The sequence below is a fragment of the Hippocampus comes genome, unplaced genomic scaffold (assembly GCF_001891065.2).
Source record: "Hippocampus comes isolate QL1 unplaced genomic scaffold, H_comes_QL1_v1.1 scaffold468, whole genome shotgun sequence".
NCBI classification, from domain to species: domain Eukaryota; kingdom Metazoa; phylum Chordata; class Actinopteri; order Syngnathiformes; family Syngnathidae; genus Hippocampus; species Hippocampus comes.
In genome coordinates, this window is record NW_017805226.1 from 64,328 (window position 1) to 90,046 (window position 25,719).

At 42.9% G+C, this 25,719-nt stretch overlaps 1 protein-coding gene across 1 annotated transcript in view; it reads left to right on the top strand.

Annotated features, from left to right (window-relative positions):
* The window catches only part of LOC109515540 (myosin-7B-like), a 109,525-nt gene that overhangs the window by 45,743 nt on the left and 38,063 nt on the right, over positions 1-25,719 (top strand). The window contains exons 10-18 of the mRNA XM_019869389.1: positions 5,690-5,793; positions 6,058-6,196; positions 6,771-6,889; positions 6,965-7,114; positions 8,945-9,115; positions 17,796-17,975; positions 18,060-18,192; positions 19,051-19,127; positions 19,679-19,766. Of these exons, the coding sequence (XP_019724948.1) occupies positions 5,690-5,793; positions 6,058-6,196; positions 6,771-6,889; positions 6,965-7,114; positions 8,945-9,115; positions 17,796-17,975; positions 18,060-18,192; positions 19,051-19,127; positions 19,679-19,766 (1,161 nt within the window). The remainder of the gene's footprint in view (positions 1-5,689; positions 5,794-6,057; positions 6,197-6,770; positions 6,890-6,964; positions 7,115-8,944; positions 9,116-17,795; positions 17,976-18,059; positions 18,193-19,050; positions 19,128-19,678; positions 19,767-25,719) is intronic.

Here is a 25,719-nt window from a genome sequence, read left to right on the forward strand (position 1 = left end):
GCTGTTGCAATTGGTATCACACCTAGGTTAAAGTTTAATCACCGTTGTTACAGTCACTAGGGTTTGTCTTGTTTTCTTAGGTTTGGGCGTAACCTAAAGCCGGAGTAAAAAAGCTTTCTTGGATAGATATTTATACCTTCGCGCCTATGGAATCACACTAGGCGGGGGCCTCGGCGTCGGGGCCTCCCGTGCCGTTCACACTTTATTAACAGGCGGGTGTGATGGAGATAAATTCTTAATTATCTTATAAGAGAAAACAAGGACTAGAGCGTTTATAATCAACGGGTTTTTAATGTGATAGTCATTCTCACATGATTGCGGACCAGCCGTCGCTGGTATTTCACAACTGCGCTCCCGAACAATCATCACAACCTTTAATATTGATTACATTTTTTCTCATTCCAATCTCCCAAGATAATAGAATATATCATGATTTAAATGTCAAATCAAAAAAGGGTAAAAATAGAAAAAGGGGAATAATATAAAAGGATATAATTAAGTGATCGCTTTTTCATGTCTATCATCGGTATGCCTCTCACAGATTGATCAGGTCACGAAAAGCTTCCGAGGTTCAGCTTGCCTAATTTTTCACAGGTTATCTAAAATTTTATTCTCATCGGCTTTATAAATTTTTTTAATACCACAATTTCACGGGCGAGACACCGTTTACCTAGTGGATTCTGATTTCTCACCCTTCCGGAACGGCCTCAGCCGTGGCCGCTCCCGTTAGGCAATTTTCACATAATTCCACCCAATGGGTCTCCCCCTTGCGCTCGAACAACAAGGCCTGGAATAAAAATCCTCTTGTATAAATCCAATTCTGGGGTCTTTGTGGTATATCCAATTGTAGGGTTGAAAAATAATTAAAAGGAGAAATTCAGGGGATAACTTTTTGGAGGAGCACAACTTCGGGGAATTGTAAGGGATAAAAAAGAACCACGCGAAGGAAAAACTCCTCAATCAGGGGAATTTCTTCCCCCTCGGAGCTTGAGGTCTGCGCCGTTGGACACATCTCGCCCGCCGACTCTCAGACACTCAAATATTTCCCACGTTCCTCTGGCCCTTTCTCCGGAGATTGAGATCTGTGCAGGTACCGTTGGGCTTGGCTCACCCGCCGGTTCTCAGATCCTCAATTCATCCGTTCTCCCATTCCCGTCCGTCGCGCTCCTCTAAGTCTAAGAGGGAAGGGTGATCTTCCTCCCGGTCGCGGAGCTCTCCGGAGCACGCTGACCGCACCCTTCTGACCTCTCGTTTCCGCACTCCCTCCCTTTTTATAGCTCCAGTCCGGAACGTCTCAGGTTGTTCTCCTCCCCATCACGTAATCCAAGCAGGGAGGCGGGAGCAATCTTCGCCTACAGTTTCCCAGGCAAGGTCGTATCAGGTCAGGTTACGCAATCTTTCCTGGTGGGAACTGAATTTTCTCTGGTGAGAATTTCTGGTGAGAATTTCTGGTGGGAATTTCTGGTGGGAACCAACTGAAGGGAACTCCCTTTCCAGGCGGGGCTGAATCAGAGCAGGCTCTGAGATCTCAGTCGATGTTCACTTGAGTCGACCGGGGGCAGCGTCTGTATGCTGTTTCAGCCTCCCAATGATAGACAGTCTTTTCATGTAGCATTTTGCAGCGGGGTTATCATGTATATACATAGACATGTTGCTTGCCCATCTCTCTCGTAGGCGCTTAGGTTCTCAACCCATAATTTTTGTTACACATCATATGACATTACTTGGAGAGAAAGTAATCAGTCATAAGGTAATACTCTTCACTCAAAGCAGTTTCAAAAGCATTGCATAAGCATTTGATTAATATCTTTGTTCCTTTATAATGTCATCTTATAATGACTGGCTAAATAAAAAGGAAAACAAGAAGAAAAGGAGCGCTTCATTTTCTTAAACATTCTTTAAACTTAGTCGATTTCTTATCAGCTGACAATTTCCGTAATTATTTCATAAGGCTTTTCATAAGGCATTGACTCTGGCATGTACTTGTAACCGATATTACTATTTATTTTAGTTCACCCATGGTTCAGGATTTGTGGAGCTGGCTTCTTGTTGCGTTAGGATCCCTCCGTTCCCCTCTAGTGGTCGAATTAGGAATTTGTCTCAGGACTTAAACCAGGCATGTCCAAAGTTCGCAGGACTTAAACCATCCAATTCCATTTTCTCAATTTTGTTCTTAATCTCCTGCCTGACGAGGCGCGTTACCTTGACATCGCTTGTACTGATCTGTTACGCTCCAGCATTCTTATAATCCTTGATTGGTCATTCTGACTCCCCTTCAGTCGTGCCACCTCGCCCTGTCCCACTTCCTGTTCATAACACCCGTTCTGACTTCATTGTGTCTGCCTGTGGGTCCTGTGCTCATCTCTAGCGAAGCCTAACACCAAATTTCATAATTTAAACGTCATTAATTTAGTTTCCAAAAATTCAAGACTTCATTAGATGAGTGTTTGTTCATTGTTTATTGTTTATTGAACATATAGAACATACAATACAATAACAGATTGACAAAAGTGAAGGCAAGTAAAAATTTTAAAAGGAAAGAAAAGAAAAATAATGACAGACATCATTACAGTTTTATGTTCAAAGGAGTAGGAAGAAGTAAATAACTTATCTAGTCCTACCCCTTGTTATGTAGCAGTATATGAATTGATCTTTTTTCAATAAAAAGAAGAAAAAATCTACATATCATCAAATACTTTTACCCTTATGTGTACTGTACTTATCTATTTATACACCTTTCGGTTTGTGTGTGTGTGTATATATATATATATTATATATATATATATACTCTTTCTTTCTCCTTTATATATCAATTTTCTCATATTCATCATAAATACTGCATTTCTTTAATATATTTACTAAATTGATCAATATAATTCTGTTGAATTACTAACCTTTGCTTGATGTTTGTTCTTGTTTTGGATTTTTTGTATTGGTTGGTACCCCTTAAATTATAACAACTATCTCTAATTTCAAAAAGCTTCTGGATATTTTGGCAAAGGAGATTATTATGTGCTTTATACATTAATTGGGCGATTTTAAAGTCAACCAGGTCATAGAATTTCATTGTGTTTGATTTGATGAATAGTGGATTGGTGGGTTCTGTATATTTCGACCTATTGATTATTCTGATTGCTTTTTTTTTTGTAGTTTTAAGACAGGGAGTGTGTCTGTTTTACAGGCGTTCCCCCATATTTCCACACAGTAGGTCATATATATATATAATGAGTAATATAATGTGTACAAAGAACTCTTATTCAACACATCCTTAGTTTTGTGGAGAATCCCTATAGTTTTGGATATCTTTCTTTTAACGTTATCTATGTGTGGCTTCCAGGATAGTTTAGTATCTATTCCTAGTCCAAGAAACGTATTTTCATAAACTCGTTCTATTTCAATTGAGTTTATCTTTATTTAAACTTGGTGTTTGATTGGTCTCGTGCCAAAAACAACAAACTTAGATTTTGTCAAATTTAGTGATAGTTTATTTCTGTCAAACCAGTTTTTTAATATGTTTAATTCATTTTCCACAGTTTTCAGGAGCAATTTCCCCTCTTTCACGTGCAGCTTTTAGTTTTGGAAACATCTGTATAGTCTGCGTTAATGTAGATTTTGGTACCTTTTAAATATTTTGCTCTCTGTAGAATCATTGTTTTGTCCTTACATTTTTCAAATGTCACTACTACTGGCCTTGGTCGAGGTCTTCCCGATTCGTACCTCCCCATGCGGTGGGCTCTTTCCACCTCGATTGTCTCCTTTAGCTGCAGTTGCTCCTTGAAGATTTTTTGCACTTTTTGCTCCGTTTCGGTCCAAGTTTCTCCTTGTAGTTCCTCAATTCCATCGATTATCAAGTTGTTTCTTTTTGATTGTCCCTCTAAGTAGTCCATTTTGTCAGTTAATACAAGCAAACTGTCACATACTTTGTATATTTCAGTTTACATGGTTTTACAGTGGTCAGTTTGATTCATTTGCTGTTTTTTAATGTCATCGACCTCTTTTTGGGTGAAATTGATACTGGTTTTAAGTTCTTGTACTTCTCTGGAAAAACTGTCGAGTCGTGAGTTTGTTGAGTCGAGTATCATCTTTACAAATCCTTGAAGTGATCCTGTTGTTGCTGCGTGAGCGCTGTGAAAAGTTCTTTTTGTTGCAGGAGTAGTTCATTGACTTGCGTGAGTCATCAATTCTTCGTCCTGCTTTGCATCCTGTCCCCGTTTAGGCGGCATCCTTCGGAATTCGTTGCTAGCCGGCTGTCAGCTAGTTGTTGACGTGTGCTGTTGTCTTTCTGCCAACACTGATGTTGTTGACGTGGCAGTGGGCCAGTGGCCTCCCCGGGCAACACAGCCGCGGTGTTCGAATGAAGTTTTTTCGGCCGCTGCTGCCGGGTTCACTGTTCGGTTGGCTGGTCTCAAGTGGTGGCTCCAGCTGCTAGTGCCGACCCAAGGGTTGACCGCCGCTGGAGCTCCGAAGATCCCTCTCGCTCGCTCACGCCGGCTGGCTATCGCTAGCTCACGCTGCCTCGGTGGTCGAGTGAGTTCAGCCACTGCCGTCGCCTTCGCCGCCGCCGCCGCCGCCGGGCTCACCGATCGCTGGGGCCCCAAACGAATGTCGCTGTCGCTCGCTCTCACTGGCCGCTGTCGCCGCCGCCGGGTTCACCGATCACTGGAGCCCCAAACGAACGTCGCTGTCGCTCGCTCTCGTTGGCTGTCGCTCGCTCTTGTTGGCTGTCGCTGGCTGTCGCTCGCTCTCGCTGGCTGTCGCTAGTCCATCTTGTCAATTAATCGTAGAAAGGGTTCGCTCTTGCTGGCTGTCGTTGGCTGTCGCTGGCTGTCGCTCGCTCTCGTTGGCTGTCGCTCGCTCTCGCTGGCCTTCGCTTGCTCTCGCTGGCCTTCGCTCGCTCTCGCTGGCTGTATGTTTAATGCAATAAATTTAATAAAATAAATGACATTGACTTGCTGTTTTGCATTTGAAACTCCGACTTTTTACACGGTTTTACTGAAATATGTATTAAACAATGTCGAGTAATTTCAGTGTATATCTCTACCTGTTTAATTTTGTTTCAGTAAAATGTGTCTTCTTTTCTTCCATTCACCTCGATAACTTTAAATCGGCGACTACTGTCAGGTTATTGAATAGACGCACCTGGAAACCTGGACTCACCCCCACTCACCCATAGCACAGCAACCTTTGCAGATGCATATATTCTTGTATCTGATATTTTATATTTCATTCTGTACTGTGTACAGTTTATTTTTTAATATATTTTGAGCAAGCAAATACTTTTTGTTTTTCTACTTTCTTCCTTTCAAAATGTTCCTGCTGTAAATTGCGAATTTCTCCATTGTGAGACAAATCAATGTTTTCTTATCTTAAAATTTGACAAAGTTGTTCTTCAAAATCAGGCGTCTCTCATTTCTGAACAATGACAATCTTGTAGAGTCACTAGAAAACCCTCTGCTGGCTGAATTACTGCCATCAAGTTGATAATGCGGATCAGTGCAAATACATGTTCGGAGCCAGGCGGTTCAGGAAATGAAAATAATAAGACGGTTGGCATAAATTGTTTCTCAATGACTGTAGGATTACAATCTGTTAGGGTGTAGAATGATTTCTGGTAATGTATTACAATGTGTTCTCAGCGACCACAGGCTTTTAATATTTGATGGCAGATATATATGTGCTCTTGTTCCAGACATGCTGCTGGTGACCAAGAACCCATACGACTACCACTTTTGCTCGCAAGGCGTCACCACTGTGGCTGGCATCAAGGATGGCGAAGAACTGGAACTCACCGATGTAAAGAGAAACTTTTGTATCCTAACGCAGTTCTCTGTGAAAAGTAACGGTGATGATGCTGCTGATGACGATGATCAGAATCAGAATCATCTTTATTGGCCAACTATGTAGAACACACAAGGAATTTGTCTCCGGTAGTACAGGCTACACTAGTACAGTATTATCAGTAACAAGCAACTACGCTAAACAAAGACATCACAAATATGTATTGAAAGACTTTCCGTGATGTAATGATGATAATGACGATGTTGTGACTACCTGCAGCACGCCATGGACACACTGGGTTTCACGCCGGAAGAGAAGTACGGCTGTTACAAGCTTGTTGGTGCCATCATGCACTTTGGCAACATGAAGTTCAAGAAGAAGCAACGAGAAGAGCAGGCTGAAGCTGACGGCACTGAAAGTATGAGATCTATCTTTCACCTCAACTCACAAACTACATTATTTTTAATTCATCCCTTCAAAGGAGACATTTTATGCAATTTTTTTTTTTTTTGCATTTTAGTAGTTAACAGGTCTCGTCATAAAGTTCTCTGGTGTTACAATACCCAAAACACTAGAGAATTACAGTACTATAACCTTTACCACTGACCTTAATTTGAAGTCCGTGAATTTTTGTCTGTTTGTTTGTTTTTTATAAATAGTACTTTTGCACAACTTTCACTTTTCTGACAATGAGCTAAATTTTAAAATTCACCCGAAAGCCAAATATCACAAACGCTTGGTGAGTAGTGTGTTCTGGGAACCCTAATAATTGCCATTTGATCACATCACCATTTTTAGGCTGGATTAGTAGTATTGGACAAAAATAGAGGGGACATTTAGGCAATCTTTCATGGGCCCCATAAAAGTGGGTCCAGTTACGGTGAGCCTTGAGTTTGACACTGACAATCTATAGTTCTTTGACATTTCCGACTACAGTAACTTATTGTTTTCATGAGATTCAATGCAATCTAGCACGTTGCTAACCCATGCAGGTGTGGACAAGGCGGCCTACTTGATGGGCATCAATTCCGCTGACTTGCTTAAGGGCCTCCTAAATCCTCGAGTCAAAGTAGGCAATGAGTTCATCATGAAAGGACAGACAGTGGAGCAGGTAACTTCCTTCACTTGCTGTTAGTGCTTACAAAAGTGTCCCGTGTACATCATGGAAACTGATGGCTGTGTGCAGGTGTACTTTGCAGCGGCGGCTCTGGCCAAGGCCACATACGACCGCATGTTCAAATGGCTGGTGACACGCATCAATGTGTCCTTGTACACAGCACTGCCTCGACAGTACTTCATCGGCGTGCTGGACATTGCTGGCTTCGAGATCTTTGAGGTACATATCACATGTAACCAGTGTTGGCACAGTTACCTTGAAAAAGTGACCAAGTCATTTTATTGAAATAAGATAAGAAAACCTTGATTGGAGAAATTCCCAATTCACAGCAGCAAAGTTATAAAAGGAAGAAGTAGAAGAACAAAATATAGAAGCTGCTGGAAAGGCAGCCACTCTCGCGGCGCCATCTGGAAGTCAAAATAAAATAATGCAACACAACACGTAAGACACAGACAGTCGTGCAAACGTAATCACTTTTCCTGCATAAACTTTGTTGTTTGAAGCAGTTATAGATGAAAGACGAGAGGATCAAAGTGTCCTTTCACAGTGGATCAGAGACTTAATGCTGAAAATGTGCACACGTCTGCTACAAGCTAAGTTTTGAAAGCAAACACGAAGCTGTAGCGTCCATTGACGAAAAGAGATTGGCTCACATCTTCTGCCCCATGTAGTCGGCTTCAACTCCAAGCCGCGACTCCCAATTCCACATACGCATCGGCTCTCTGCACTGACGCTCCTTTCTTCTCATCGTCAGCTCCTCAAGCCTTGCATCCATCCACCCGCAGACTGTCCAACTGTACCGATCTCTCCGCTGAACAAAGCGGGGCTGTGTAAAATGCTGCCCATTACAGGCACAAAAAAACACAAGCACCCCAGAACTGGCCAGCAATGACAGTCAAATGGCACCGACACTCCTCCCAATCAAAAACAGTGCTGGTATAGCCATGCTGCCGAAAAGGGGCAACCACCAAGCACCTTGTCTCCTCCTTGATGAATGTTGTGGCCAAAAAATGCTGAAAAAAAATCCACATCCAGTCCAAAATTTTATCGTGGCCATTTATCTGATGAAGGTCCCAACTGAGATCTGAACATAATTATATTGCAGTTATCATCATTGAAGATGAATTTGTATTTTGGTAGCTTTGTGAAGAACTAAAATTAGACTACTATCTTTGAAATAGTAACGTTTTAGATGACTAGTTACTCAAAATGACTGCCATTATGGTTCACGCAGAACAAAGTACAAATAAGTATGTTACAAAGCAACACGAGACCGGCCTCACTGCATTTGACACATCTTTGCTGTAGATTGTGTTTTTTGTGCTGCTGGAGGTGGTCACACACCCTTAATAATAATCCCAACCGGTCCGATCCCAAATGTTAAAAAAAAAAAAAGAATCCAGCAAACTCCAACTCCCACAGATGATTGATCCCAATCCTGAGCCATAATTATTTTTGTTATCCCCCTTCAGTTCTCATTCATTATGTGCTGTTTGATTAATCAGCGAACGTGATTCTTTTGCCGCTCGGGTGATTTAACCAGTTTTTATAAAATATGGACAACAATCCCATCCTTTTAGAGTATTTAAAAAAAATCTTTCTTTAATATTCTGAAATGAATCAATGCATGACATGTTAGCAGTTTATATAAAAATCAGATTTTTAAACCTGCACAATTACAGTGTTACAGACAAAGGGGAAAACATTATCTTCCCCTATGAAACATCAACCATAACAAGATGTTGACGATATCTGTACAAAATTTAACACAATGCCTGAGGGAAAATGTTCAGCATCATCAATATCAATTTGATTTTAGTTTGAATAAAACTGCATTTTTTTTCCCGCATCGATCTACTCCCATTTACTGTTTTTTTTGTCTGCTCCTGTCAACTTTTGCTTCCGTTCCTGCCGAATCACATGATTAACCATTAAATGTACTTCCATCCCGTGGGAATCCAATGGGACCAATAAGACCTGTGGGAATCCCATAAAAAGTTCCACCTCTCGTGGTCACCTCACTCACTACTTTTTTTGCTTCTTCTGTAGTTGAACAGTTTTGAGCAGCTCTGCATTAACTTCACCAATGAGAAGCTACAGCAGTACTTCAACCACCACATGTTCATCCTAGAGCAGGAGGAATACAAAATAGAGGGCATCGAGTGGACGTTCATCGACTTTGGTCTTGACCTGCAGGCCTGCATCGACCTCATTGAGAAGGTATTTTACCGTGACCGGCTCTTGCTTCTGTCAGGACTTCTTGAACCATCTACTGTGTACTAATGCATGCCATTATATCCATCAATCCATCCATCCATTTTCTGATCCGCTTTATCCTCACAAGGGTCGTGGGGCTTGCTGGAACCTATCCCAATCGATCCCTGCTGTCTCCGGGCAGTAGGCGGGGGACACCCTGAACCGGTTACCAGCCAATTGCAGGGCACACAGAGACGAACAACCATCCGCGCTCATACTCACATCTAGGGAAGATTTAGAGCAGGGGTGGGCAAACTTTTTGGCTCGGGGGCCACATTGACTTTTAAAATTTGACAGATGGGCCGGGTCAGCACAAGATACGGTACCTATAAAAAAATTGCATTTGTTGACAGTTCATATCAAACATCAACAGAACAAAAGCATTAAATGAAAGCAGTGGCGTTGATCACCCATTTTTGCCAGTGCATTGCTGCAGATGTGTTGTCATCTGACCACTAGAAGTAGAGCGTTTCAGTAAGTATTTTCTATAAAGGAGTCAAATTTGTGGTTTCCAATCTTTCCTTGCAACAGAATTTCTTTATGTGGGAAATAACTACGGTATATGTCCTGTATAAATTTCCAAGTATGTTAACAACATACATGTATGACAACACAAGCAACACATTGGAACAATACATTGCCCAAAAACTGTTTATAACACAAAAATTGGAGCATACAGTACAGGTATATGAACAAAATCTAACAAAATTTGGACTATTTGCTCCAAAATGAGACTACTAACAGACCTGGTATCTTTTATTTCCACTCACGCACGGTCTCTAACTTTACCTTACCTCACCACACAAGACAGCGTTGCTCAGCTGATAGCGTGCAACGGACTATTGAAGCCAGCCACGGGACACTTCAAAGTCCTCGATGCCCATAATAAGCACTGTAGAGCTTGCCGTCTGTCTTTTAGCGGTCCAGTTTGCGGAATGTTTTTAGCACGATAACAGTCAAACCATTCCAGGAAACGTTCATTTTTCTTGACTGTCTGTCGAGCCGCAAGCAATTCACTCTGAGCATGGAAATTGCCAGAATCGGACTCGCTCCCTTGTTTTTCAAAGTCTCATAGATTTGAGTCTTTCCCACTCCAAGAGTCTCCTGAATGTTTCGAAATTTGTAACCCGCTTCGCCTAATCTTTCTTTTCCACCGTCATTACTGTTCCTCTTTGTTTGGATGCCATGATCTACATGACCTAAGTGTTAATGAATGAAATGAAAATCTTTCGCAATTCCAGTAAATTTCACTGCAATAAAGAATCACTTGCATGTCGCCGTTTTTGCTCCAATGATGAAAATAGCAGCCGGAACACAGTAATTCCATTGTATCAAGAGGGACTTGCTTGAGTTGACGCTACTGCGGGCTCCCGTATCAAGTACAACTTCATTGTCAAATGTGCTGTATGCACAGATGAAATTTCTTCCATACAACAAGAGGAGCCGCTGCGGGTGCCTGCGCCGCCATCAAAAGAAAAGTTAACATAAAATGACAAAATAATACAAGACAACACATTAGACAGAGACAATCATGCAATCTTAACCACTTTCCTGCATACACTTTGTTGTCTGAAGCAGTTATTGATGAAAGAGGAGCGAATCAAAGTGTCCTTTTCACCAGTGGATGAAAGACATCATGCTGAAATGTGCACGTCTGCTACAAGCTCGGCTTGAAAGCAAGAAGAAGCTGTAGCATCCATTAACTAAAAAGAGATTGGCTCTCTTCTCTCCCATGTAAATCGGCTTCAATTCCAATCCGCGACTCCCAGTTCCACATACGAATCGGCGCTCTGCGCTGACCCTCCTTTCTTCTCATCGTTGGCTCCTCAAGCCAGGCATCCATCCAGCCGCAGACTGTCCATCAGCACCGACCTTTCCGCTGAACAAAGAGGGGCTGTGAAAATGCTGCCTATTTCAGGCGCAAGACACAAGTGCCCCGGGGTTGTCCAGCAACAACAGTCAAATGGCGCCAACATTCCTCACAATCAAAATCAGTGCTGGTACACGTGTGCCACCGAGAAGACGCACCCACCAAGCACAGATTCTTCTTCTTTGACGAATGTCATGGCCAAAAATGCTTAAAACAGTGCACATCAGGTCCACATGACGCAACAACAACACCATGTGACAAAACAAAAAACAACCAAAAAAAAAAAAACAAAACGCAAGGCTCTTGAAGTATAGCTTCTGGGTATAGGACCTTCCATTTTAAGGATTCGATGTAATACTGTATAGTAGTAGAAAGTTTAATGCATACCTTTTTGTTTTTGTTTTTCACCGGAATCGGGAATTTCCGTTTGACAGAGGTCCGTAGGTGGGAGATAAGATCTCTCCCTCTTCCTCTCCCCCTTGCTCTCCCTCGCCCCCTCTGCAATTTCAAGTTACTGCGCCACCTGGCGTTGAAATGCCTGTCATTACAAATCCAAATGAAATGAATGCAATCATTCACATTGAACCTTAATTGTGTACCAATCTTCGGCGGGCCAGATTAAAATGACCAAGGGGCTGTATCTGGCCCGCGGACCGTAGTTTGCCACCTCGGATTTTGAGTGTTCAATCAGCCTGCCACGCATGTTCTTGGAATGTGGGAGGAAACCGGAGTAGCCACGCAGACACGGGGAGAACATCCAAACTCCACACAGGAAGGCCGGAGCCGGGATCGACCTCTGCACTGTGAGGTCGACGCGCTAACCATTAGTCCATCGGGCCATCCGCCATGTCCTCGTATTCTGTCTTAAATCACATAGTCTCCTTACGTCATGTCTAACATGATGTCCTAACGTCTTGTCCTTATTTCTTCTCCTAACATCATCCATCCATACATTTTCCGATCCGCCTTATCCTCACAAGGGTTGCTGTCATGTTCCATATTTGACAGCAGGTGGCAGGCATTCATTCTGCCGCCTGCACACCTGTTGCGCATTTGTTCTGTATTACACCTGCTATATCTAGGCGCTCCGGCTGTCAACTCATTGCCGGAGTATTGCTTGCCGTGCCACTGCTATTGCCCATGCTCGTATTTCGTATTCGTACTCTATTGCTGTTCGCTACTATTTCGTCATCCCAGTGGGATTATCTTTAACGCATAGTTCTTCGAGTAAATTGTCTTATCTTTTCCTTGCCGTTTTTTGCAAGCGCTTTCTTTTTCTCACGTTACATTATTTCCTGGTTCTCGTTTTGACCAGCGTTTTGTGTTTTCCTTTAGACGGTGTTTTTTCGTTTGTAATAAATATTATTTGTTAAGACAAGACCTTGTCAGTGCCTGCTATTTCGGGGATCCACCTACTCTTGTTCGCTCTGTTGCGTACGAAGCAGTTCTCTCTTTCTGCCTCGTACGCAACGTGACAGTTGCGTGGGGTGCTGGAGCCCATGCCAGTGGTCTTTGAGCAGTAGGCAGGGGATACCCTGAACCGGTTGCCAGCCGGAACACAGAGATGAACAACCATCCGCGCTCACACTCACACCACGGGACAATTTTATTAGTATTAGTTTATTGTGCGCTTGTTGAATAGAGGGAAACGGAAAAGAGACTTGCTTATGCCGTACTTCTTCAGACTACCCTTCCAGAGGAAGTTTATGAATTGCTATTGAAGGTAATTTAATGAAACAACTGGATAAATGGCATGCCAGTTTTCATTATATAGTACTCTGAAATAATTCCTAGCCAATCAAAAGACAAAAGGACCATCATGCTCTAATTACTTGGGGCGGAGACAAAAACAAAAAAAAAGTTTTATTTTGGAATAGGTTGACCAAATTTAAAAAAATTAAAAACCAGGTCACTACAATTTAGCTGTTCAAATAAAAACTAAATTCACACCAGTAACTATTTATGACAAACTCAATCCCTTGTCACTTTGGTGACTTGTGGTTGTGTTCATGCTATGGCTACTGCTAAATGCTATCTTGGTTGACAGTTCACGAGTGCTAAACTAGTCAATGCACTCACCATCACCCAACCTGTTGTGTTCAGTCCCGGTGTTGCGGCAATGTAGTTAGACCAGCCATCTCGTTACCTCTGCGTCCCACGTCCTAGACGCATAATTTTCCCCTGGGACGCACAGTTCCAAATAATGTGCGTTTTTGGGACGCAAAGAAATTTTCTCAGTCAAACAAACAAAAAAAACTGCGCCGCTGACCTGAGGATTTCACTGAATACGGTACATCTTTTTTTCCCCGCAACGATCGCAGTTTGACAATCGCCGCCATTGTTGTTTTGATCTCGCATGAAGTAATCTCGCGTGACGAGATTTCCGTTCTCGCAAGACGAGATTGGCGTGATCGGCCTTCACCTCGCGGAAAGCAGACAATTGCCAAGTTGTGTAACGTTAAAACAAGTGTTGCGAAAGTTTATTGCGGAGATATCACAGAGGAAGCATCTAAAGTTGGATATTTTTTTGCGATAAGTTGACTCTGAGAAAGCCTTGCATCATTGGAAGCAGAGTAAAGAGAGGAGAATTTATGAACTCAAAGACTGAACCATGTGATGAAATAAGAACCTATTTCTCAGCAAATCTTGTATGCCTGATTTATTTAAATTTTTGCAGCATTTGTTTTTAAGAAATAAACCTATTATCAATGTACATTGTTGTTGTTTGTGTTATTATCATGCAATTGAATAAGTAGACCATTTCAGAATTCAAATTTGGGAATCTCTAAATACATAATGGGACTCATACTTTTCTGATCAGCGAGTCCCTAGGACTCGCTGGGGTTAAACTGTAAAATTATCACTGATTACACCTGAAAAAAATTGTATCCTCTGCTCCTGCAACTTGAGTTGACATGTGGCTGTTCTGAATTTGATGAATCAAATAAATTATAAAATGTTTCCACGTAGCCCCTGCAATATGCCTATGGAGTAGTCATTGCCGTTTGTTGCAATGACTGAGTATTTCTATGGAATGTCTGACTGTGTGAGCCAACCACTTAATGCGATTACAGTACTTGCTTTTTTATGCTTCAGCACACAGCTATCAATCACTAAATGCAGGCATTTTTTGTGTGGGGTTAGGGCTTGTTTTTTAAAAATGCAAAGTAAAAAAAAATAAACAGCAATGTGTTTTTCATGTCATTAAATGAAAATACGCAAGTCACACCACTTTCAGTCCATATGTGCACGCACCCGTGGCTGAGGAAAAATAATGTTCCAGGGGTAACTCCATTGGCTCATCATACCTCGTGGTCCCACACTTTTAACACTGGACACGCACCACCAGAAACACTCTTTCGGTCTGACTACATTTCCCATGATTTTTATGCAGTATTTACACAAATGAACTGTGATATGGTGTGCCTCTTGCAAGTTTGATCATTTATGCATTCGTGTGTCACTTCTGCCACATGTAACTGAGAAGAGGCTCCTGCTTTATTGTTTAAAAAAAGGAAAATAATCCCTTTCTTCACTTCATAAACAACAGTGGACAACAATAGCAACCACGGCTGTTTTGTTCTTGTTGTCCCACAACTGCCACCAGCTACAGGAACATCGAGAAGCACACAGCTGCTCCTGAATTTCGGAGCCTTCGTGTTGTGGATGACTGCAACTTGCAACAACACATGGGGCTTTTTGCGGCTTTCGCTTATCGCTTACCGTGCGTGTTGGGCTTCATTTGCACTCAGGACATTGAGCTCACCGGTCAGCTCTTTGAGGGTCCCACTGACCTGGGTTTGGACCCCAAGTGGGGTGGCAGCCATAAAAACTTTTATTTTAGTGGCTTCCTTATTTAAAAAAGTTAAAAAATAAGAACATCAGCACACATAGAAGGTTAATTATAGTTCAGATTGGTGCCTCTTCCCGTTAACAACAACCTTTGTTTTTTTCTTTTTTGTCTTACACACACACACACACACACACACACACACACACACACACACACACACACACACACACACACAGGCCCCAACTCACTGTATAACATTGTGTAAAGTCGGGAAATTATTCTTATGATTGATGACAGCATCTGTACAGCCGTATCAATAAAACAGACAGACCCACGCACACACACACGCAGACAGATACAGCAACCAAAGGCATGCCTGACTAAATTAATTAATTCAATACTCTATTGATTATTATTTAATTTTGGCACTCTCTATCTTATGTAGACTAGTCGACAGTATTTTCAATACAATTCAGTGCTGCAGAATTGAGATGAGGCCTTTCCACAGCTAAAAACAGAAATAAATCTGACAATGCCCTGAACATTTGACATGACCAAAATATTGAACATGACATATTGCTTCAATCTGTCAACTGCATTTTAGTATGACAAAGACAGAGCAAGGAAGTAATAAAGTGTGAAGTAATAAAGTGCATTTATTGAGTTAACATTAAAAACTTGGGGAAAAGTTGTCAATCAAGACAACAATACTGAAATTACAGAAATCCTCTTTTTTTTGCCCCTACAAAGACTGTTCCCCAGACTTGTCTCTTTTTGGTCCTGATGTCATGCAGTCTTGGCTTCAAAAATATCTATTTTTGTATAAACGTTACATTTCACTTCTTTCTCTGGTAGAATTGATATCATTCGAACCACGTATCCTCACTAGGGTCGAAGATGGGGTAGACCTTAAACTGGTTGCCAGCCAATCACAGATGATGATGGTGGTAGTGGTAATAATAATAATAATCATAATAATAATAATAATCGCAATAATAATAATAATATAAAGAGTGGACCTGGTTGACTGGTCAACACGTCAACTTCACAGTGCAGAGGTGCAGGGTTTAGATTCTCTGGCTTTCTTGTGTGGAGTTTGCATGTTCTCCCCGTGCCTGTGTGGGTTTTCTCCCTGTCCTCAGGTTTCCTCCCACATTAATGAAGCGCTCTAAATTGCACCTGGGTGTGATTGTGAGCGCGGATGGCTGTTTGTCTATGTGCGTCCTGCGATTGGCTCGCACCACACCCAAAACACTTGTGAGGATAAGCGGATTGGAAAATGGAGGATAGATAATAATAATAATAATAATAATAATAATAATAATAATAATAATTATTATAATAATACGAAGAACTATACGTTTAACCTCTTTATTTTTTTTTCTCTCATGTTTATATTTTGAATCTGTTGCCTTAATATTGTTTTTTTTTCAAGGTTTTATCTCTCCAAACCCAAGGGGTCCTCGATGCTTCCATCTTTGCAGCCCTTCAGCCAAGACACTATTTTATTTTATTTTTACTTCATTGGTATTTTTGCATGACAGGCATCCTGACAAACAATTGTACTGGAAGCAGTTTTTTTTTTTTTTTTTTTTTTTTTATCTCAAAGGAAAAAAGCCGCAAGGCAATCAGACAATTGGTGAATTGGTATAACTTGTGGTCTGTGATATTGTGCTGTGCAACCTCAAACTTGGTGCACGTACATGGTAAATTGCAACCGACCGCTGTAATCAAGGACTGCAAACATACTCACCAGATAAAAATAAAAACTCCTTTGCTGGTCGCAGTCTCGTGCATGATGAATTGAAAAGCTCAGGGTTGCCAGCAGATGTTCAGCTCATCCTTCATTTGCTGAATAGTGTGCTGGATTCTTACTGGCTCGAGCTACACAGCAGTCACGCGAGACTGTCTTGTTGATTTTATATTGCACAATTTGAGTAACACAAGGGCAAGGCAGATTAGTGTGTGATTGCCCTTTGGCTCGAAGGCAGCGCATCCCATTTCAAGTCCAGTGCATACATCTTTATTTGTATAGCACTTTACACAACACATACCTGTCAACCTCGGCTAATAGCTGCACTTATAAATGATTACGATTCCCCTTACAAAGCAACAAAAAAACCTTGCATGCGCACATCATGCTTTATCAATCCTACCGTACGCAGCGATGAAAAAAAATATACGATTGAGGATTACTTTAATTGCTGGTTTGCCGTGACAAAAGTAGTGATCGACGACGGCATTGTTGTTGGCTACCAGCAGGTGAGACGATCTGAATTTGAGCCAAAATGGTCTTTGTGAGATCGGTTCACAATTATTTTTTTTCCCGTGTAAAAGTTGTAATACGCCGTACATGATTTGAAATGATAAAAAAAAAACGTATACAATACGGGGAAAACGTACAAGTTGACGGGTATGACAACAGAACACACTCAGGTCCTGCCTTTATGTTGTGCCATAACTCGTATCATGTCTTCATGTTGTATTGTAATCCAATGTCTTTACTTTTTGTCCTAATGTTGTGTCCTAAAGGCATCATAAAGTCCTGTCCCAACATCATCTCCTAACTCACCTTGTGTCCTAATGTCTGTGCTAATGTCATGTCCTAACACCACATCATAACATTGTGTGCTAAAATTCTCTTAACATGGTCTCCTATAATACCTTGTCCAAATCTTATCTCAACATCCTTGTCGCAACAACTCATTAAAAAAATCGTGAATTAATGTCATGTAATTATGTTGTGTATTTACATCGTACTTTTCTCTTTGTGTCCTAATGTTTTGTCCTTACATTGTGTACTAAGGTTTTCATCCTACGTTGTGTCCCAACACCTTGTCCCGAGGTGGTACATACTAAAAGTTTTTCTTTTGAGAAGAAATAGTTATTAGAATTAGGGTGACTTTTTGAAGATATCCGCTATGCTGACCTATAAGAGCTGAAGGAATGTTGACAATTATTTCTGTCTCCTGTTTGTGCAGCCCATGGGAATCGTGTCGATCATGGAGGAGGAGTGTATGTTCCCCAAGGCCACGGACTTAAGTTTCAAGACCAAACTGTATGACAACCATCTGGGAAAATCACCCAACTTTCAGCGGCCACGAATGGACAAGAAGCGCAAATACGAGGCACACTTTGAAGTGGTCCACTACGCCGGAGTGGTATGTTTCCACCTCCACCACATCCAGCCCAGGGATGGGAAGCCTCTTGTGCTAATCATGCTATTGCTGACATGTTGTGTGCAGGTTCCGTACAACATTATAGGATGGTTGGATAAGAACAGAGACCCTCTCAATGAGACTGTGGTGGTTTTGTTCCAAAAGTCCTCAAACAAACTGATGGCCGGACTGTTTGAGAACTATGTCACCTCCATGACAGGTAGTATGGGCCAGACCCCAAAAAAATCAAGCACGCGATACCAATTATCGGGACACACCACTTCATCAATGAATCAATCATTCAGTCAATCCAGTTTTGGCAATATATCCTCCAATGATTTACAGTCCCCCCTGCCTCAACCTTCTGCATTGTTACCTTTTCATGCCAAACTTGATGGTTCTTTAGTCTACACTACAGGTACGTGTATTCATTAGGCCACTAATAGTGAAATGCATATAATTGAGCAGCATTAAATTATTTCTGAGCTTCATTGGCTACAACATATTACACATTGAAAGCCACACTCTATGGTCTGAAGTCTCTAAATGTGTCAAGCAGATGCCCAAACATCCTGACTGAAAGGTGAGCACCTGCAGTTCAAGTACATAAAAGCACTTGTGGTTAGGTTTGTTCCTCACAAAATGCAGTTGAAATCGCCCTATACATTGTGCCAACATGGGCAAGATTTAAACAAATCAAGCTTAGGACCTTGGGATGAAATCTCTTCCGTGAGAAGGTCAACTTTGTCAACTTCACTTGTTGAATGTACTCCAATGCATTGTATTCGTTTTATGACTTCCTAATATGAAATTGAACTTACTCCTGGTCTGATTGTTGACTCCCTCCATAAGCTTATCAGACAGGAGAGAGCATTCCCTGGTGGCGTGAGGGTACTCTGGAGCACTTATGTGAACAATGGGCCCCTTCGCATGTTTTGGTGCAAGAGAGTAGCACTGGATGATGTACAGTAGCAGTTGTTGACATAAAATGACAATTAACATGCAGAGTGAGGAAATAATTTTTTACACAGTGTGTACATGTGTTTATAGTGGGGATCTGGTTTGACTCTGGTTTCAGCCTTTGATCCTAAGAGCGAGATCAAGCACAGGAAGAGGAAAGCAGCTTCCTTCCAGACTGTCGCACAGCTTCATAAGGTGAACGAGTAACATGACAGCATGAGTGACTCTTTCAATCACACGAATGAATATTATTGCATAAGTGACTCACTTCCTCTCTATCAGTAGCACGATTGCATGAGTCTTTCACATGCATACATCAGTGAGTCAAATTATCAAGTGATTCACATGATCGCATGAGCAAGTCACATGATCACACAATAAACTCAAGGTGCTCCTGCTGCTTTATGCCAAGTCTCAAGAATTACAGTATACTACAGTCTTTTTATTACCCTGGCTTAAATTGGGCTGTTTTGAGGGGGTGGTCCTGTCTCAACACTGCCCACTTTTCAGCTGGGCCAGAGCCAAGTATGGAATTGGTTACAATGACGACTAGAGAAAGAGCTCGTTGGTTAATTGTTGAACCTTAAGTCTAAAATCGCAAGTATGCATGAAAGTCCCATAAAGACAGCATGGATTTTATTTTCCACTGGCGGGGGCTGCACTGGCTGATCCAAATCTGTGGCTTATGCAGTGGAGACACCATGCTCAACTTCTTAAATGTGCCTCAAGTGTAATTTTCCCAACAGGAGAACCTCCACAAGCTCATGGCCAACCTCCGGAGCACAAGGCCGCACTTTGTCCGCTGCATCATCCCCAATGAGAGCAAGACTCCTGGTGAGCCAACACCCTATCACCCAGCAACACGCAAAGGCTCTGCCGAAACAGCAGCCTTTTCAGACTCTCATCTACATTTAGTGAATGCTAACAGCACTCGCATTTTCTCTCTGAATTAGTTTTGTGATCAATCAACTCTCAATAAGTCAAACTGTTTTTATATAACACATTTTTTACTTAAAACGCAACACAAAATGAGTCACATAACAAATGATAAAACACAAAACCACATCTCGTCCTCCAACCCACCTGCAATCCCTGAGACTCTCGGACATCAAACAACTGTGTGTAAATAGTAGTTACAATTTAATGCTCATTAAATATATAACATGGCCGCTAAGACATGGCTGAGCACAGAGTGATGTAAAGATATCCCATCATCGTGATCCATCAGCAATAGGAGCTGTGGAGAAAGAGCCACACAAGGATCGCCTTGCACCAAGCCAACGGAGGAATCTGAACCTCAATTAAAGACCCCTCCAGCTGCTAGGGTCCGGGCTATGTCCACAGCAGCACCCTCCAGAGCCAAGCAGGATTTCTGGATAGCTCCAAAAAAAACAAAAAACCAGCAGATTCTACAAATGTCGACGAGGTTGAGTTTACACAAAATTTTATTAAGGAAAAATGCAAGACCGACATTTCAACAAAAATCGCTGGTAACAAAGAACCAGGATAAAACGAGAGAACAAAAAGTTCCTTCAACATGCCAAGAAAAATAATAACAAAAAATCCCTTGTCACAAAAGGACAAGGAACTCCAATTACACGAACAAGATACAATGAGGTAAACACTTGAACAAAAATAGTACTTATTCGAGCACAGACAATATGAGAATGAGTGAACTGTGAAGCATGGTCATGAACATCTAGAACAGGGGTGTCAAATTCATTATTTGTCGCGGGCCACATTGTGATTATTACCATTTCCCTTGGAGGGCCATTATGACTGAAACTAGATAAAGAAGTCAAGAAGTCACGGTTTATTCATCTATTGCTTTAAGTAATTGTAATGAGGTGTTTGGTAGCAAGAAAATGCTTGGAAATCTCTCTTATTTATTACATATGATAATTTGAAATTCTGGCAAGCCTCTTGGAGGTTAACATAGTTGATTTCCTTTGGTTTGCCACATCAAATGATGCGGTGAGCACGGCTGAATGATCCGACTTCGAGTAGACAGCAAGCTAGCCCTTTTAAAGTCAGATGATGAGAATGCAAGACAGGTGCGGCACTGGAGGAAAACATAAAAAGCAAACACAACCATGAAACTTGTATCTGTTTCTTCACCTCTTCACCACACTTACCATTGCTCTGGACTGATGACCCAGAGGGCCCTATTTTCATAGACAGGTGCAAAGGTGCTCTGCTTAAAAAGTGGCACATCTTAATTTTCCTGCCTTTGCAAGTCTAGTTTACCATCTTTTGGAATTTGGGAGACTGCGTCGCACCTCGCTGGATGTTCCGGCGGACTGAGGGCATTTTTTTTTTTATTGTACGCCCCTGGCACATCTGACAATTTCGTGGTGAAAGTGTATGAGCATTTATACCAGCGAAAAGCAGGTCTGAATTATGGCACAAGGGTTATAATGTGATTTTGATGGATTTGATTAAGGCATGAACAGATTCAGAGCTCCGCGGTCATGTGTGGTGGAGGTCATCGTATTTCATTCCGAAATATGACATCTGAATTAATGTTGAAATCAATTCAAAGAACAAATTAGTATCATAATCATTTTTTAAAGTAGTCTGCCAGACTGCTCCATAACTATGGGTGGAGAGGTGGTGGGGATGGTGGTGGGTTTGTCATTTCTACATGGCTCAGTAATGATCCACTGTGCGTGTACCATGAAATGATGATTGTGGGAAATGTGGAACAAAATTAAATAAGGACCAGGTGAGCGTGACAGTCACTTCTGGATCATTTTTTAAATAATTCCTCACATCCGCTGAAGCATCTCTCAATGGTAAAGAGTGGCACTGGTGAATATGAATGACACCAGACCCTTGAAATGCAATATTGCATCGCCAAAAAGAGAAATGGGTGAACTGTGGCAGTGTTTTTCCCGTGGTAAAATCCAGTTAGCCCCATTCTTCAATTGCTCCCCGGGTACGAGTAGTTTTTTTTGATTGAATTCAATGAAATTGAACGCGTTGGATAAAAGTTTGGAACGAGTCAACCATAACCCCCTAGTTTTTAACGTTGTCCGGGTTGTTGTAATTTTGATCTGAGTTTCTCTTGCTGTGTTTACAAAAGATAAGTTAAGAAAATTTGTCTCACAATGGAGAAATTCGCAATTTACAGTAGCAAGATTTTGGAGGGAAGAAAGTAGAACATTTCGAAGTATTTGCATGGACAAAACAAATAAAAAAATGAACTGTACACAGTACAGAATGCAATATGAAATATAAGATATAAGCATGTATGCAACTGCATATATGCTGCATAAGGTGGCTGTGGTATTTAAAATGGGTGAGTGGGACTGAGTTCAGGTTTTCAGGTGCATCTATTCAGTAGCCTGACAGCACTCGTCAGGAACAAGCAGCGGTACCTCTCTTTCTTGCAGCGCGGGGGTATCAGTCTCTGGCTGAAGGAGGTACCCAGTGCTGTCAGGCTGGCCTGTAGAGGGTGGGAGGGTCTGTCCATCATAGCTGTTAGCTTCGGTAGCATCCTCCTGTTGCCCACTTCCTCCAGAGGGTTGAGGGTGCAGCCTAGGACAGAGCTGGTCCTCCTGACCAGTCGGTCCAGTCTCTCTCTGTCCCGGGCTGAGATGCTGCCTGACCAGCAGACTATGCCATAATGAATGGCTGAAGCCACGACAAAGTCATAGAAGGTCTTAAGGAGTCACCCCTGAACCCCAAAAGACTCAGTTTTCTGAGTAGGAAGAGCCGGCTCTGTCCTTTCCTGATCAGAGCGTCCGTGTTGGTAGACCAGTCTAGTTTATTGTTGGGAAGAACACCCAGGTACTTGTAGGAGGTCACCGTCTCTATGTCCGTACCCTGGATGTTCATCAGTGCAGAAATCCACAAACAACTCCTTAGTTTTCATGGGGTAGATCTGGCGGTGATTCTGCAGGTGCCAGTGCACGAAGTCCTCCGTCAGTCTCCTGTACTCTCGATCAACTCCTTCTGTAATGAGGCCGATGATCGCGGAGTCATCAGAGAACTTCTGAAGGTGGCAGATTGGAGTGATGTAGCTGAAGTCTGAGGTGTAGAGAACGAACAAGAATGGAGCCAGGACAGTCTCCTGCAGCGCCCCGGTGCTGCAGAGAAGCATGTCTGACTCACAGCTCTGTGCCCTTATGTACTGTGGCCGGTTTGTGAGGTAATCTGTAATCCATGATATGAGGTGGTGGTCCACTCAGGCGTGCTGCAGTTTGTCCCCCAGTAGATTGGGCTGGATGGTGTTGAAGGCACTGGGGAAATCAAAGAATATGATCCTCACAGTGATCCCAGCCTTCTCCAGGTGTAACAGCGCCGAGTGGAGGAGGTAGATGATGGCGTCCTCCATGCCGATGCCCGGCTGGTAGGCAACTCAACTCAACTCAACTCAACTGTATTTATACAGCCATCGCTGCATACAAAGTGCTGTACATGGAGCAACTAACATACAACAGTAAAGCAATAAATCAGTAACAAAGATGGTAGATAGCACCAAACAGTAAAAGTAAGATCAAATCTGAGTCATGCTGAGTCAAATGCCAAAGAATACAAGTCAGTTTTGAGGCGGGTTTTAAAGATGGGCAGCGAAGGGGCTTGCCAAATGTTCAGTGGGAGGCACACTGCAGCGGGTGCAGTGATGAGCTCACCAGTGGTCGCAGGTGGGCAAGGACGAGTCTCTCCAGCGTCTTCATCAGGTGAAAGGTCAGGTCTGTACTGTTGAGCTCCTTCGGGTGGGGGGGTCTTAGGCACTGGGACCAGGCACAAAGTTTTCCACAGCTCTCTCAACTCAACTCAACTGTATTTACAGAGCACTTTCAAACAGCCATCGCTGCATACAAAGTGCAATACATGGAGCAACTAACGTATACAACAGTAACGTAACAAATTGGTAACAAAGACGGTAGAAAGCACCGAACAGCAAAACCAAGAACAAATCTGAGTCCTGCTGAGTCAAATGCCAAAGAATACAAGTGAGTTTTGAGGCGGGTTTTAAAGATGGGCAGTGAGGAGGCCTGCCGAATGCTCAGCGGGAGGTCATCCCAGAGAGAGGGACCAGCAACAGAAAAGGCTCGATCCCCTCTGAGCCTCAGTTTAGTTCTTGGTACTTCTAATAATGTCTGGTCCGCAGACCTGAGGCGCCGGGCAGGTTTGTAGGAGCGGATGAGCTCAGAGAGGTAAGGTGGCGCGAGGTCATTTAGAGATTTGAAAACAAATCATAGGATCTTGAAAATAACTCTAAAATGTGTAGGGAGCCAGTGAAGGGATGTCAGAGTAGGAGTTATGTGCTCCCGTTTACCAGTCAAGAGGAGCTGTGGAACTCTGCCCAGCTGCAGGCGCAGGTTAAACGTGATGGACAATGTCACACAGGTGGATCAGGTCCTGGGGAGCTGGGAACTGATGTTGTCCAGGACCTGCTGCCTTCCTCACCTTCATCTTCCTCAGTTGATTCCTCACCTGCGCTGTCGTGACAGACAGGCGTGAACCAGGAGACAGACTCGGGGTTGGAGGTGGGGTGTTGGTTGAGGGGGCAGTTGTTTGGTGTTGGAAGCTCGTCTTGAGAGGAGGGGGTGAGGGGAGGTGCATAGTGAGGGGTGGTAGTGAGGGCAGCTGCAGGGAATGCTGGTTGGGGGGAGGGAGAGACGTCTGGTCAAACCGGTTGAAAAACCGTTTTAGCTCATCTGCCCAGTCCTTTTCCCTCACCATCTCTGTCTTTGGGCTTTTGTGGCCTGAAATGGTTTTCAGACCTCTCCAGACACCAGTGACTTTACTGGCCTGTAGCTGGTCCTCCATCTTCACCTTGTAGGTTGGTCTCCTCTGTGATCCTTCTCCTCGGTTGGATATGCACGGCCTTCAGCTCCTCTCTGTTTCTCGACACAAAAGCCCTCTTCTTTTCCTTCAGGAGGGCCTTTATGTCGGGAGTAATCCACGGTTTGTTGTTGGAAAAACACTGCACAGTCGTGGTGGTTACGGTGTTCTCCTCACAAAAGTTTATGTAATCTGTGATGGTGTCGGTGAGTGAATCAATGCCCTCTCCATGGAGATCACTAAAGAGCTCCCACCTGGTTCTCGAAGCAGTCTCGCAAAGTCTCTTCAGCCTCCCTGGACCATCTTCTACCATGCAGTTCAGAGCTGGCTGACTGTGTACAAGGGGTTTGTACACAGGCTGGAGATGCACCATGTTGTGGTACGCTCTTCCAAGAGGGGGCAGGGGGTGGTTGTATGTGCCTCTTTGGTGTTGGCATAAAACAAGTCCAAAATTTTATTGTCTCTTGTGGCACGGGATACATACTGAGTCAAGGTTGGTAGGGAGGACAACAGAGAGACATGGTTTAAGTCCCCAGAGATGATCAGCAGGTTGTTGGGGCTCTGTGTTTGCAGCCTGTTCACTACAGACATCAGGGCATCACACGCTGCATTGCCCTCGGCTGACGAGGGAACGTACACAGTCACAGCTATAACGTGCGAAAATTCCCTCGAGAGGTAGTGCAGCCTGAGGCTAATGGCTAGCAGCTCAATGTCCTGGCTGCAGAGTTGCTCCCTGATAGTGATGTGCCCGGGGTTACACCATCTATCGTTCACAAACACAGCCAGTCCCCCTCTTTCCTCTTACCACTCCCTGCCGTCCTGTCCGCTCGTACAAGTTGGAAGTCTTCCAATTCGGCGTGTATGTCCGGAGTAACTGCTGTTAGCCATGACTCCATTAATAGCAGCAGGCTAGCCTCGCGCTACTCCCACTGATGCCGGGTCAGCGCCGCCATCTCATCCATCTTGTTCGGGAACGATCTTACATTCCCCG